This window comes from Epinephelus fuscoguttatus, linkage group LG21 (genome assembly GCF_011397635.1).
Source record: "Epinephelus fuscoguttatus linkage group LG21, E.fuscoguttatus.final_Chr_v1".
NCBI classification, from domain to species: Eukaryota; Metazoa; Chordata; class Actinopteri; order Perciformes; family Serranidae; genus Epinephelus; species Epinephelus fuscoguttatus.
This window is the reverse complement of record NC_064772.1, coordinates 8,787,943-8,804,104: the sequence shown is the minus strand read 5'-3', so window position 1 is coordinate 8,804,104 and position 16,162 is coordinate 8,787,943. Positions and strand designations below refer to the sequence as shown.

Here is a 16,162-nt window from a genome sequence, read left to right as displayed (position 1 = left end):
ACTCCAGCCCAGTGAATTTAATTGCTGTGAGGTTTAAGTGCAGACACATTGCTTTAATTTGAGGGTTTTTATATCTACACTGGATGAAGAGTAAGTAGGGGTTTATGCATCGTCCCCGAATTTTAGACAGTAATTAGACAGTTAAACATAAGGTGGCATAAACAACTATTGCCATTATTGATTAATTTGTGATTTATATCAATTCGTATTTTATTTGTCCAACTGTCCAAAGCACAGGGTTTTAATTTACAATGGTACTAAACAGAGAAAAGTAGCATTATCACACTAAAGACGCTGCAACCAAAGATAGCTTTGAATTTTTGTTTGTTGAAATATCATTATAGGGTTTCCAAGACTGTACATTCAGCGCAGACTTGGCAACACTTGAAACTGATGTCACTAATACATTTTAAGTTGGACTGAGGTCATGTGATTGATTTGGATATTCAAGAACTTTTTATTTTTTTGGCCCCAAAACATGCTATGGTTGTCCTGTCTATATGTTTAGGATCACTGTGCATTGTTCTAAAATTAAGAGATGTGAGCTAATTAAATCTCCTCAAAAGCATGTCACTGTCTGACCGTAGTTTTGGACTGCACAATATTTCTGTCATAACCCTGTTGTTAATGTAATCATGATTTTTGAGACTCATCTCCTTAAATTTTTTTACTGAGGCACCAGCAGTTTCTACAACCCTTGAGATGTCTCTAAAATCAAGAGAGTGTATATTCCACTTGAGAAAATGCATTGTGGAATAAACATTTTTTACTGCCATCTGCATGAATATCTCCACAGCTCCACTCAGACATGGATAAAGGTGATGGCTCCATTAAGTACATCCTGACAGGCGAGGGCGCAGGCACCACATTCACCATCGATGACAGCACGGGGGACATCCACGCCATTCAGAGGCTGGACCGCGAGGTGAAGGCCCAGTACGCCCTCCGCGCCCAGGCCCGCAACCGCCTGACGGACAGGCCTCTGGAGCCTGAGTCTGAGTTCATTGTAAAGATCCAGGACATCAATGACAACGAGCCGAGGTTTCTGGATGGGCCGTATCAGGCAACTGTACCCGAAATGTCCAAAATAGGTAAGCAGGGGAAATGAAGGCAAACATGGATGAAAGCAGAACCTAAACTGTTGTCTGAGGTGTTTGTTTTTAAAGGGATAGTTAAAGCTTTTTTAAGTGGGGTTATATGAGGTAATTTATAGTCAGTGTATTGCATACAGTAGATGGTGGTCGATACCTAACCTAAACTGAAGCTATTATATTGCCGTCTTCAAAGCTACCAAACTCCTTTGACAAAAACAGGAATTTTACCTTGCAGAACACGGGAGCTGCTGGTCTATTACTGCCTCAATTGGTTAGTTTGGGACTTAAGTGTTTTTTAGGGTTAGTTTAGTTTTTGTCAATGGAGCCTGGCCTCAAAGAGATCAATATTATGGATTCAGTTCCCTGGCGGAAATTGCTGTCTGACAGCGGGAAAAAGCAGTGAAAAAATGCTAAATATAGTGTAATCTTTAACTGATATAGGGTTTTTTAGGTGGCTAATTCAATTCTGCTGCTGCGCCTGTCAACAGCAGTAGATTGCTTAGATTTTGTGGCCATACTTCTGCCTGCTTCTCCAAACTGGGGAAGCAGGCTCTGGGGAAGCAGGCTCTATGGATAAGTACCATACAAAACCCACATTAAGAATTTTGAATTACCCTTTAGGGGGCAGCTGCAGCTGTGGTAAACAGTAACAAAGTATAAAACCGTCCTGCGGAGTCGTTGTTTGTTCTTACAGGCTCATTTCTATCTGCTTCATTCACTATTCATAGACCTACTTTTTGTGGATACTTTGAAGTAAATAATCATAGTTGATTCCTGGATCTGCTCCAGCCACAGTCAGAAAAACTTCACCCAAAATTATTTCTTTTTATTTATATGTTGTTAGTAGAGTAGCTGACCAGCATCTATCTTCCACCTCTTCATCTCCTCCTCCCCTTTGCCTCCACGTGTACCCAGGAACATCTGTGATTCAGCTGACCGCTACAGACGCCGATGACCCCACGTATGGCAACAGTGCCCGTGTGGTCTACAGCATCCTGGAGGGCCAGCCTTACTTCTCAGTTGATGCCAAGACTGGTATGACTTTACACATGCTGCCTGCTAAAAAGAAACACTCAATCTGTAACCACGGCAACTAACATTTTGATCCATTACATGTAGAGTCTGACGGATTTCAAACTTCACCAGCCACTTTGACTATTTTATGAGCTCCACATGAATTTGTAATAAGTATGAATGATGTGAGATGACCTGATAAAGTCGACAAACTACCACCGACAGCCAGGATCTACTAACACTCTGCCGACAGCTGCTGCTAGTTCCCCACCTTGTTTCGAACCCGGTATCACTCTGTAATTGCATCACAGTCTGATTTTAACGGTCCACGCTTTAAGCCCCTGTGTATACCAACCGGCTCTGAGTGTGGGAAGCTCGGCATGGCTCCCGTTGTTGTTACAAGAATACTGAACACTTGCCTGAAACACGGCACTCTTTTGTTGCAACTTGCAATAACTCAAACTCCTGGCAGTCGACAGAGAGAGATGTGCTAAACTCAAAGTGTGACTTCTTTGATGAAAATGAGGACAGAATGAGACAGACAGCCCCTCGTAGTGAAGTGATCGGGTAGTTCCAGAACCTGCCCAAAGGTTTCATCCCTTAAAAATGGATCCATTTGTCATTCAAATGACTCATGACAATAGGTGTGTTTACAAGGAGCCTAATATTCCACTTACGTACAATCTAAAGAATTGCTTAATCAAAACAAAAATGCCTCATGTAACCACCTCAATCAGAAGAGACTGACTCGATCTGCCCTGATCGAAAGGAATCAGGAGTGGTAGTGTAAATCCTCGATAATTCGTTCAATAGGAAAATATTAGCACCTTATAACTAGGGATGCACAATATTGGATTTTTTTGCAAATATCCAATATGCCGATATGTAACAGCTCATTTGACTGATAATCAATACCGATTTTGATATATCCACCTTTTTCTCTACCTAATTTTAGTGATCATCAGGTATCCACTGTAGCGGAATTAACATCATAATATGCATGGATACTCTTATCATGATGGCCCACCAGCAGATAGAGACGTAAAATACAATGCTTTTCAATATATACAATCATTCATTGTGCAAAATAAGAAAGAGCATGTTAGCCGATTCTAATAGTTCATTTTAAAGCCAATATCAACCAATACCGATGATGTGCAGGTATTATCCTACATCCCTACTTATAACAATGTAAATGCATGGTATCCCTCATGGGGGGGTAAAATTAGGTGATGAAGCTGTTGGGTGTGCTGTACATGACATGCCACAACAGCTGTTCCTAAGTGCCCCACTCCATGCCAATTTTAATAGAGAATCATTCGTAAATTCAAAAATATTTTACACTCTGCTCGTGCTACATTCCAGTGAGAGTGCTCTCATTAATGTATGTATTATGATGCAGTCATCCAAAATCCACTGGTGACCAATTTCCACATCGTCCCTGCAACACTCTGGGTTACTCTTAGGTTACTTTCCTCTGAATTGTATTAACAGTCCGAACACTTCTTTTATCCTTTGTGTATTGAATGAATTGAATTTTGTCAATAAGCGCAAGTCCAAAAAGCTATATTCTGATTGGGGGTGTAGCAATATACCGCTATTGATGATAACTGTGATATTTAAAAATAAAATGTTTATGTTAATGTATCATGCCAATAATACACATACAATAATATCACGTAAATAATGTGGTGCCTCTTAACTAATATCTTTCCGTTTTCGCTTTGTCTTCCTCCCCCAACACCATCTGGTTATATTTTAATTATTTAGTGTAACTGCCCTTTTTGAATGATTTTGTACAGTTATTGCTACAGATTCTTGCTCCACCTTTCAACACTAATATCTGGAGTATACTTCATTCATTTATTCATTCATTCAATGCTTTGGGGCATGTACACACATCTTATCAGATAACTTTACTTAGCGTCCAGGTAAACAGCTGGAAACTCTAATCAGAACAATGTCGATTGTGTTGAAGGAATATTGCAGTTAGTGGTTTTGCATGTTTTAGTCTGTTTACAACAAACCAAATATACTTGACATTGCTGCCAATCATTTAGAAAACAATGCTACTGTGATTTCCTTCATTTGAACAGATCTTTAACCAAATTTTCTTGTCTTGTTGAGAGTTAGACGAGGAGATTAATACCACTCTCATGTCTCTGCATCAGGTGCTGAGCTAGCAGTTGGAGGCAATTAGCTTAGTTTAACATAAAGACTGCTAGCTTGGCTTTGTCCAAAGTTTAAAAAATACATCTACCAGATGCTCTTAAGCTCTTAATCTTAGTTTAAAATCCACACACACAAAAAACTTAAATATACTGACAAAACCCAAGCTAGCTGCTTCCCCCTGCCTCCAGTCTTTATGCTAAGCTGAGCTAACTGCTTCCTGACTACCATACCATACATCCGCCTGACCAATTGCGAGCAGCGTCGCTAAATGCTAGCCCACCGATTGGCTCACACAGTTGTTTATCATGTTGAAAAATCCCTGTTTTATAGAATTAAATAACTAATTTAAAACCAAACTAATCAGAAAAACAAAACATTGGAGGTCACATCCACTAACACGGAGAGGGCCACCAGGGGGCAATCCAGATGTTTCAGCTTCACTTTTGGGGAGCTGTCATATCGTCCATCTTGATATACAGTCTATGATCTGAATGGGATGAAATCCCTGCAGCAAGGATCAGCATGTGGTGAAGAGACTGAAACCAGATGCAGGCTGTTATAGCAACAGATTAATGTATGTGATTTTTAAATGAGGAAATTCACAATGTAATGCATAGGTGTCCACATACTTTTGTTCAGGTGTCCACTGACCTTTGGCCATGTTGTGTAACATATCAAAGAATCACATAAGATGGTAGCAATAAAAATTATGTGTAAAAAACTAAAGGTGGAGCTTAAAATCCTAAAGCTTTAATATCTAACTGGTAACAGCATTCATAACTCAAGCTAGCAGTTCCAAAAATCCATTACATCCCTAAAAGCAAAGAGTCACTGCCCATTTTTTACCACAGCTGCTTCGTTTCCTTGTTTGTCAGCACAGAAATCTCTTGCCAAACCTCTCAGGCTGCGGTGCCCATCAGCAGCCGGTCACACTGCTGCTGCTGTAGGTTCATCCATCACTGAAACACAAGTGACTTTACAGCTATCAATCAGCCTCCCTGACTGGGCTATAAGCACCACACTGAGGCTTTTATTGGTGTGACCACAATCTAAAACTTTCAACACTCATAGGTTAAACCCACACATGCACTCCTCCTCCTTTCTTACTCCTCAGCACAAAACATCACTTGGCCTTGGTTGTGTTCTGCTGCATCTGGCAAAGCTGTAGATGTGTTTGGTAATAATACAGTGCTGATAATAGTGTACAGGCCACAGTTTTCTCTTGCAGCCCCTTACAAATCCTCTACCGTCCAACCATTCAAACTAAGCTATTCTTCTTCTTCTATAAGCTGCCATCCTTCAGTTTGTTTGTAAAAGTTTACATTTATCTTAGTTTGAATGCGAGCATGTACCAAGTCAGATATTGATTTTTCCTTTTCTCCTGCCACACCAATGTCACAGTCGTACTCTCCCTACTTTAAGTCTTTGCTATGCACACGAAAAATTATGTTAAAGCTGGGGCAGGCAGAAATCTGTAAAAGGCAAAAAAAAAAAAAGAGCAGAATTTGAAAATACCCCTTCCTCCAGCAGCTCTCCTCTCTGTCCGACGCCCCTCCCACCAAACAGCCACAGGCATATGCACGCCCCTCATGCAATAAGGTGTTACCTATTTATTTATGAGACCACAAATGAGACAAGAATTAGCCACCCAACAAACCCCCCAGCGCTGGGTGTCACAGCAGGCTGTTGGCCAGCAGCAGCACCAGGTCTAACCTGAGTAACAGCAGCAACAGAAAGCTTGCTGATGGGGGGGGGGGGGGCTCTCCTGTCCCCCAGACCTGGGATTTGTGCTGGCTGGATTAGGATTGCTGTAGCTGCTGACTGGCAGTCTGTCTGTCTCTAGAGCTGCTGACAGCTCTACTCCCGACAAGATTGTCTGTCGTGGTGAGGAGTGAGGCAGAGGATACACTGTGATTCGAGGCTCTAGCTAACGTTAGCTACATAAAGGGGAACTTGAAGCTACAGCTATGAGTCTTAAGCTCCAGTTAGCAGAAGGCTATAGCAATATTTTCTCTCCATCTTTGAAACTCTTTGCTGATAGACGTGTTTATTTCCTTTATTGACATACTCTCCTTTAGACTCTCTTTTTGATAAGTTCAACCTATTTTGGTTGCTTTGCAGTGTAGGCAGTTGTTGCCAGCAATTTTCTCTGCAGGACTCTCTGCCATTGAATCAGGCTGTCACAGAGGGGGCATGCATGCACATCTGCATTTGTAGAACAGCCAATGGGAATGGCTTCTCTCTGAAATGACCTATGATTGGCCACAGTCCCGCCACAGCCTAGATTTTCTAATGCCTGAAAAGAGAGCCAAGAGGAGATTCAGTAGTCTAGTTTTCTCTCAGACAAAATACATACAATTCAGCAAATCTCACAATTTAAAAAACTGGGCTCAAGATATAAAACATAACGTAACATTGGCTGATGAAGCTATGACACTTGTTTAAGAGTAAACTATAGGTATTTTTACCCCTTAAATCTCCATTTGTCTCTGCTTGTGGGTGAAGAATTATAAAGTGCAATGAAAAATGATGTTTTTCTTTATTGCAGCCCACTGATGAAGTTGTGTTCAAACCATATTGTTTTGTATGAATGCTTAAACAAGAAACCCTGTGATTAAAATCATTACTTAAAAAGCAGACTAGCACAACAAGCTGAATGATAAATGACTTATGCAGCCTCGCGTCCAGTCCATTGAGAAGAGCATTGACATTCCAGGACACAATCCCTTGGACACATGACCCTAATCTGTGTCACCAGCTCTCTGTAGCTGACCTTTCATTCACCTCGTGTCTTTGTTTGTCCTTTCTCACCCTCTTTCTCTCTTCTCAGGCATGGTCCGCGTGTCCCTGGCAGACATGGACCGGGAGACCAGAGAAAACTACACCGTGGTCATCCAGGCCAAAGACATGGGCGGCCAGCTGGGAGGGCTCGCCGGTACCACTACAGTCAACATCACGCTCGGCGACGTCAATGACAACCCGCCCATGTTTGACCAGAGTAAGAGGCAGAATGTTCCTCCTTACTGCACTACTGTCTTATTGTTTTCTCTATGTTTTTGTTTTCTGTGCTGATTCACTTTGCTCGCCGCTCTACCTGAACCCACATCACCTTTTTCTAATCCCTCCTGATACTCTTACAGCTGAAAAGAAGAAGCAAAAATCAGAAGTTCTGGACACTTTCTCTCAGCTGGAGAGAAACAGTGCAGGAGTGTGAGACTATTGTGGCTCTGTGAATAATTTTATACAAAATACAAAATTATGACTAAATGCATCATGGAGCTGAAAAATGGATCTCATGGATGAGTCATGACTAAGTTACAAATCACTGTTTGCATGAGGGCTGCAGCTCAAGGTTATTTTCATTACCAATTAATTTGCCAATTCCTTCTTAATGTCAGAAAATATTAAAAGAATAGTAAAAACTGTTGCAGTGTTGAGCCCACATTTGTCTGATCAGCAGTCCAAAATTTAAAGATATTCAGCTGACAATGATGAATGAACAAGTCATCACATTAGGGAGCTGAAAACACTGATTTTTTTTTTAATTTTTGGCTTGAAAAATACTTAAAGGAACAGTTCACCCCAAAAATCAAACATACATATTTGCCTTCTTACCTGTAGTGTTATTTCTCAGTCTATACTGTTTTGTTGTGAGTTTCTGAGTGTTGCAGATATTGGACTTATAGATGTCTGCTTTCTCTCCAATATAGTGGGGTGAACTCTCCCTTTTAAGGTCCAGTGTGTAGGATTTAAGGTAATATATTGGCAGAAATGAAATGTAATATAATAAGTATGTTTCCTTTAGTATGTAATCACCTTAAAATAAGAGTCATTGTGTTTTTCTGCCACCTTAGAATGAGCTGTCTCTACACAGGGAGCAGGTCCTCAGCCTCTACAGTAGCCCAGAACAGACAAACCAAACACTGACTCTAGATAGGGCTATTCAAGCTTTTGCTTTTTTGCGTCAGTGGGGAAGCATTTGGTGTTTAGACAAGTGTTTGATCTTTACAAAGACATCCTTATATGTATATTATATTCATGTTTTGTGTTATGCAGATACAGTTCTGATTGTACACTAGCTGCTTAATGTTTATGGAAGAGATTCTTTAATTTGCATTTTGCACCAAAAGAAGTATGATTTTTTTGTACCCAAGTATGGCATAAATAAGGAATTTTGTTCAGTCAGTTTGTTTTCATTTAAAAACTTGAGGGAATTTTGCAATGGGACCACTCCAGCTATCATGACGTTATATCACGACTTGAAACCAACATAGGCTAGGGGTGTAAATTGAGGACCAATGTCCCCTTCCCTACTTCTGGCCCCCTGCTTGGACCACAGCCATCTTTAAACCTGACTTTCATTTTGATTTCAGCTACAGACTTGTAAAGATATTGACTGCATCTTGCACAATTGTGGCACTACCATGTTCACAAAATGTGCCAACAGAAAGACACAACTGGCAAAATATTCAAAACAGCTTCTGTGGTAATTCCCGCTACAGTAGGTGTCACATGGACCACATTTCATTGTGATGACACACACACGTGAATTCCCAAGGTGAAAACAGTACCAGCCATCTGTAACTATCGTAAGTATTGCGTTAAAGTGATCATGAGTGTACAGTGAATCCTGCACTGTATATTGCATTGCACTATGAGCTTACTGCTTTGTTAAATCTCCAACTCTGCATGAGACTCAAACGCACCACAAATCTCAAGTCAAAGCCTTCAAAAGACCCTGAAGTTCACTAGGATTTCAAAAAACAACTCGTTGTTTTGTCTCAGGGTTGAAACTTAACGTGGTTTGACTTGTCACTTTGTTTTAGCTGCTATAGTCGGCATGTGTGTCCGCAGTATGGAATGTATGCAATGATGCACAGGACCAAAAAACAGTGTAAGCCAAGTGTGAGCGCTGATATCCAGAATGAGAGTTTACCATTCTGTGTGGATGACAAACAGCCCACACAAACCCACACATCTCCCTACCCATCCACCTCATTTCTCTGGAGCATCCAAGCCGTTAGCCCCTCTGCCCTTCTCCCTCTGTCCACTTCTGGCCACCAGTCTCTGGCCATTTACCCCCTGGCTTCTCCCTCCTTCCCTCACTCAGCCACCAGTCGCCCCATGCTGTCTCTTTGATTATCCCCATTTCTGCTGCTCTCATTACCGTCCTCCTGAGGTCAGGGGTTGTCTAGCTGTCCGCGGTCATCTCTTCCCGGACGACGGGTGGCTTCGCTCTGAGACAAAGAAAACACCCGCCGCCGCCTACCTCCATCACTGGTCCCCCACCAATTAGCGCCATCACTTCGATGGAACTTTGATCGGTTGTGAAGAGCTTCAGGGATTCCCCTCTGTCAAGCACAATGTGCAGGCATTTCACTTTGGACTGCGGGGAGCGCCACAAATTGGGCAGCTGTCACCTCTTCTTTGAGGTTAAACGGTAGATGAAATTGAAGCCGACCCACGAGACAGTATATAACCCAATTGTGAGGCGTTTATGGAGCCATTTATTTTAAGCTGTCTGAGATGTGATTCGGAGAGGAGAGAGCGGCCGTGGAGGTGATGGAAGAGGTTTGGCTCCCTCTAGAGGATGAAAAAAAAAAAGGTATGACAGGATGATCATTTTGTTTCATTTATTTCCTCAGGGTTGTATCAGATGAGCATCCCAGAGTCGGCTCCTGTGGGCTCAGTGGTGGGGCGTATCTGGGCAAAGGACAGGGACATCGGGGTCAACGCTGAGATGAGGTACAGCATCATTGATGGAGATGGGAGGGACACCTTTGACATCAGCACCGACCCCACCAACCTCTTCGGCATCATCACAGTGAAAAAGGTACACGGGAAATCTATTTTTTATTTGTGTTTCAAGCCACAGGTGCTGCTTGGTTTTAACTTTCTCCATCATTCCTCAAAAAGCAGGAAAAAAGTTTTATTTTACAAAAGGCTTTTACAGATTCTATAATATTTGTTCATGCATTTATTTCACGTAAAGATGCATGTTTAACTCATATAACTTGTGATTTATGATACACTGCGTACAAAAAGGAGAAACAGTCTGGGGTTGGTAAAGCTGAAGGCTCGTTCATCATACAGGAGAAAGTTACAAATCTCCCTTAAGAAATCTGGCAATTAAATTTTGCCTCGAGAGGAGCAAACATTGCATAACTTGTAAAGTGCTGTCTACAACAAATTCTTCACTCTTGGTGTCTAAAATCAACACTTTTAAGTTCAGGTTTTTAAAGAAGTATCTGACTTGAACTCTTCACCTTGCTGCTGTTCTCTGGCATCCTTCATCGCTTTGTCCTGGCGTGTTACCTGATGATCTTCTACTGGACATTTTTGTTCTGATATACCCAGAATGCAAAGAGACATCATGTTCATCTCTTTAACAGCAATCCAGCAGGAATTTTCACTAAGAATTCTGACTGCAAAGAGCATCAACTTGTGTTTCAAAGTGCAGCCAAAGTTCAATAACGGTGCCAGGTTTCATCTGTATAATACCTTTATGTGTGTTTCCCCCTCCAGCCACTGAACTTTGAGAGCAAGCCCAGTTATACTCTGAAGGTGGAGGGCGCCAACACACACCTGGACCCTGCCTTCCGCCACCGCGGGCCCTTCAAGGACGTCACCATCGTGCACGTGAGCGTGGAGGACGTGGACGAGCCCCCGCAGTTTGACTCGCCGGCGTACTACATCGAGCTGTCAGAGGATGCCAAGATCGGGACGGTGGTGAAGACGTTGTCAGCAAGGGACCCTGATGCTGCCAACAACACTGTGAGGTGAGGAAGATAAGGAAACAACACTGACCTGGCTGCTTGTGGCTTTCAGAACTTCACTCCTTGTTTTCAACCTACTGTCCTGCTGCATTCCATAGAGCTGATAGAGTCAAACAAAATGCCACATCCGACTTCACTATAAATATATTTACTATGGATGTTATTTACAAGTTGTGTGAGTCCACAGTTTATAGTCCGAGTTGCCAATTAAATACACCAAAGAAACTAACTTCCACAGCCAAACAATGTGTGGATGACCTTAATGCATCCTTCAGCAAAGTAAAAACTGAGTAAATTATATAGTTGTGTTCACTATTGTTAGTATTCAAAGTCTTTTAAGAAAACATAGCTATCCTCCATTGAAAGTCTCTTTTTATCTTTTTTTGTTTTTTACCAAGACCAGACTATTATTTTTTATTTTATTTATTTAGCATGTTATGCCCCAAAAAACTTTTTTCTCTCTCTTTCAATTTTTTATTTTTTACTTTTTTTTATTACTTAGAACACAAACACGGTAACACACGGCAGGGATACGATAACACACGGCAGGGATACTTAACATGTTTGCCCAGGGCCCACTGCTGCAAACCACAGGAAGCCAGGGGCCAATTAATGAACAAACTTTTTTTTTTTTTTTTTTTGACAAACAAGCTGCTTTTGTCACTCTGGCATTATTTACATACAAAGTAAAAAAAAGTCCCAGTGTTAGAAAATGGTCAGCAGGCCACCCAGTACCCTTCTGTGGGCCAGATTTGGCCTGAAGGCTGTAAATTGAACGTCACCATCATCCTGTATTCTGTAATTGCTCTTTTAGCAGCAACACTCAGTCTTCCAAATAAGTATTTTGTTTTAATATTTAAAGATGTTAAAAGTAGAAGAGTGAGTCTGTCTGTGAGTGTTCCTGTATTCTTCATCAGGCACAGACAACAGGCTGTAGTGCCAGTAAAGCATATGTGAGTAAGGCTAATTAGCTGTTATTAACACTACTACCATGAGTTGGCAGTCAGAGTTTTTCCTGGCTCTGTAGATGTAATGCTCCCTGATCACCAGCAGGGGGCAGCATCACAACATGCCTTCTCTCAGCAGCTACCACTGCAGACATGACCGAGGCACCATTTATCAACATGTGTGTCTGAGAGCTCAGCTGATGCTGATGGAGGACAAACATCATAATGTTAATAACAAGCTTCAACATCCAGCAATTAGTCAGCTCACAGAGACGAGAAGCCGAGGACTTTCACTTCTCTCAATTATTGGAGAGTATGTTTTGTGCTCTAACAGAACAGATGTTGCGTGGTGGGTTTACTGTCCAGACTGCACCTCTCATAAACTAATTAGACATAAAGCCTTTAATTAGGCTATTAATCATCTGAAGGAATCAATGACTGCGGCAGTAAATGAGTGTTTCACATGGCACAGGCTGCACCCCGTCCCAGCTGTCCGCTTTACAGCCTCGATTAGGGCTAAAAGTAGTGCATGGGAAATGGATATAGATGACGCGGCGGCTGCTTGTGTGTGTGTTTAGTGTGTGTTTGCTGTTAAACTCTGTCTGCATAGACAGTCAGCAGTTTATCTATAAGTGCTGTGTCCGAAGTTCCCTCCTCATTCACTATTCTCCACACAGCAAATGGTCAATAGTGAGCAGGAAAATTCAGACGCTTCATCAATCTTCCTGACAAGTTAAATTGTCACATTATTGTGAGTTTACACATCTAAAAGCATAGCACTGCATTGTGGGACTTTCACACGCTATGGACTCGTTTTTTTAGTGCCATTGTGGGGATTTTTGAAGACGAAACGCTTGGAAGTTGGACACTTAAGCTTCCCTGTGGAGTTTTTCATGTCTAGTAGCACTATGAGTGGGGCCCTGTTTTCTTTTTCTCATGCACACAATGCAATACACATTCCTGCCAACAATGCTGGATTTAAAATACTTTAAAAAACTACTCTGCAAATGATTTATCAGAAAGTAAATGCAGTCGTGTGTCGCTTACTGACACCTTAAAGGTCCAGTGTGTAGATTTAGGAGCATCTGTTTGCAGAAATGGAATATAATATTTATAACCATGTTCTCATCAGTGTATAAACACCTGGCAATAAGAATTCTTTTTTTCTTTTTTTAACCTTATTATATCTACATTTGGAGTGGGTCCTTTTCCATGGAGTCTGCCATGTTGCTCTACAGTAGCCCAGCAGGGCAAAACGCACACTAGCTTTAGATAAGGCCATTCACACTGTCATGTTAGCCACAGAAGTTCTCCACATTTAGCACATGGAAAACTTTTCACTTGGTTGCACTCTGCAACTTCCCCAGTAGGTGCCACTAAATCCTTTACACTACATCCTTCACACTTAAAGATAGATGGGCACTTTACTTATCAACAGAGGGAGTTTGCATGTCACAGTAACAGTACACCAATGAACCACGCGGTACAAAGAACAGTGCAAAACAAATGTCAAACACACTACTAACATAAGAGTTAAAAAGCTGTATGAGACATTCAGAGTCTGGGTTACAATAGTTTGAACACAGTTCTTAACATGGAGGCGTGGCTGCTAGCATCTAACAGTGCTAACTCAGTTAACAGTGCTAACAACAGCAACAGTACTGATAGAGCTAACATTAATATCAGGAGCAGGAGGGTGGGCTCTTAGCTTCTGCAATGATGCTGTCCCAATATCAGTGGTAACCGCCATATGAGTGCAGGACAGAGTGGCGGCAATTGGCTAGCCAGTTGGATACACTCACATGGACTCCATTGCACTAACATGTATACAGAACTTGACTGTCGACCACAACAATTTATAAAGAAGCTCAGATTACAACACACACAGATATCATGATTTCATTCTCTGCTCAGGGCGTCATTACTTCACAATATCTTTACATAGCAAATAGTGGTTTGTTGCTGTATTAATGCTGTGAATGTAACATGCAGATCCTTTAAGCATGTGCATGCATACAAGTGTGCAAATGCAGTAACGCAGTCCATAAGGACTTGGGTTGAGAACCGGAAGGTTGGTAGTTCAAGTCCCCATTCGGACCAAGTATGGAGTGTGGACTGGTAACTGGAGAGGAGAGTTCACCTCCTGTACTATACTGTATATAATGTTTAATAATGTTTAGGATGTCTATCTTTATTTAATTGTATTTTTTCATCAATTATTTTGTTGTTGTTGTTGTTGTTGTGATGTGAGCTGCTGCAGTTTAATTTCCTCTGCCCAGCCTCCAGCTTGCTGCTGCTGCTGCTCCATGTTTTTTTCACCCTACTTCTGCTCTTATAATCTCATCAGTCAGCCTCATCATCATGCAAGCTACACACACATCACTTATGAATTTCTCTCGTGATCAGCGCTGATCATGGGTCGTCTTAGATCCACTTGGGTATTGCACATGGTAATAAATAGACCACGCACCAACAGTGACAGAGTGGGACCTGACCCAGACCCAATGGACGGTAATAAAATGTGAAAAGAACCTGAACAGGCCCCAGGTTGGATCTTTGGTCCAAGGTTCTAGGGTCAGGGTAAACCAATGAAAACCTCTAGTGGATAGCACCTTGTACTTATTTTGGTACCACATTGGCTGAGCTTTCAAGTGAGCTAGAAGGTGGAGTTAAAACACTGCAGTTAAACACCACTGACTGGTCAGAAAGAATCGTCATTAGTGTGACACAGGACATCCTGCACAAACCTGCCATTTTAAACAGCCAAGCTACCATCAATAGCTTTCTACTCACTCGACCCAGATTTGAAAAATTGTCAGCCAGCAAAACTGTGACATACACTACATACACTGTGCCAAGGTGCAGATGTTCCCTGAGTTGGTTGCTGATGAAAGCTTTCAGCAAGTGTCATGCTGAAGATGATGTCAGCTAAGAATCCCACCTACACTGGTGAGGTACTATCAACAGTGAAAAACAAAATAGAGAAAAGGACCTGGTGCCAAACGTGATTTGAGTCAGACTTGGGCAGCATCTTCTTCTCTGTTACCACCTGCAGAGAGTTCAGCCCCGACTCCTCCTCCATCACATAAATCTCTCTCTTACTCCCTCAGATTCTTAGACAGTCCCGACCTCCACATTGGGAACCGCTGCTTAAACTCTTTGATGCTCGAGGAGCTCCGCTGATGACAATTAACCGACAACTCTCTCATTCCTGAAGAGAGAGTGGGAATCAGAGCAGCCACTGATGCAGCTAAATCCCCAGAGCTGGCACTGTACTCTGGCGGTGAATCAGTGAAAAGAGATTTTCCAACAAAAAAAAGCCAGTTTGTGAGCATGAGGAGAGTTACAGCACCAGAAGCAGATAGCTGAGGAATCAGTTCAGGGTGACAGTGAAGAGCTGAGATACTGCAGCAGCAACAACAACATCAGATGACAGATAACGACAACAAGCAGCAGGTGACCTTCAGTCTCTCTGTCTGCCTCATTTCCATTTTACATCTTTCTGTCCTTTACAGACAGTAGCATGACTGGCAGACATATCTGAACCCACACACACACACACACACACACACACATTTTCACCTGCTATTTGACACATTCATACACACACAGCAGCCCCCACCCATCATGAATGTGGCGAGTGATATTAATAGAGATCCTTCAGGGAGATTCTTGCGAGCAGAGGATGTGCCAGTCATGACTGTTCCCTGTCGGTACACAGTCCAAAACACACACAGTGCAAACAACCCTGCAGACATGAACACGCAGACATGAACACACACACACACACACACACACACCACTACAGTCTTCCATTGAACAATTAATGGAGAGCTTTGTCATTTAAACGCCTTTGAGTTTATTGAAGTCTTTCCTTTCATAAAATCTTGTCAGAAGGTTGCTTAAAGGTCCAGTGTGTAGGAGTTATGCTCATCTATTGGCAGAAATGCTTTATAACATTCATAACTATGTTTTCAGTGGGTTATAATCACCTGAAAAGAGTCCACCAGATCATTTCTACAGTAGCTCAGAATGGACAATCCAAACACTGGCTCTAGGTAGCACCATTTATTCTGCAACCTTTACAACTAGATGCCACTAAATCCAGCACACTAGACCCTGGGTCTTCAACAGAGGGTCTGGCACCCCTAGGCAGTCC

At 42.0% G+C, this 16,162-nt stretch overlaps 1 protein-coding gene across 5 annotated transcripts in view; it reads left to right on the top strand.

The window, feature by feature from the left end:
- The window catches only part of LOC125881506 (cadherin-20-like), a 712,657-nt gene that overhangs the window by 683,250 nt on the left and 13,245 nt on the right, over positions 1 to 16,162 (top strand). For all 5 annotated transcript variants that reach the window (XM_049564601.1, XM_049564600.1, XM_049564598.1 and 2 more), the window contains 5 exons: positions 797 to 1,091; positions 2,010 to 2,129; positions 7,111 to 7,278; positions 9,926 to 10,113; positions 10,806 to 11,059. In XM_049564601.1, the coding sequence (XP_049420558.1) occupies positions 797 to 1,091; positions 2,010 to 2,129; positions 7,111 to 7,278; positions 9,926 to 10,113; positions 10,806 to 11,059 (1,025 nt within the window). The remainder of the gene's footprint in view (positions 1 to 796; positions 1,092 to 2,009; positions 2,130 to 7,110; positions 7,279 to 9,925; positions 10,114 to 10,805; positions 11,060 to 16,162) is intronic.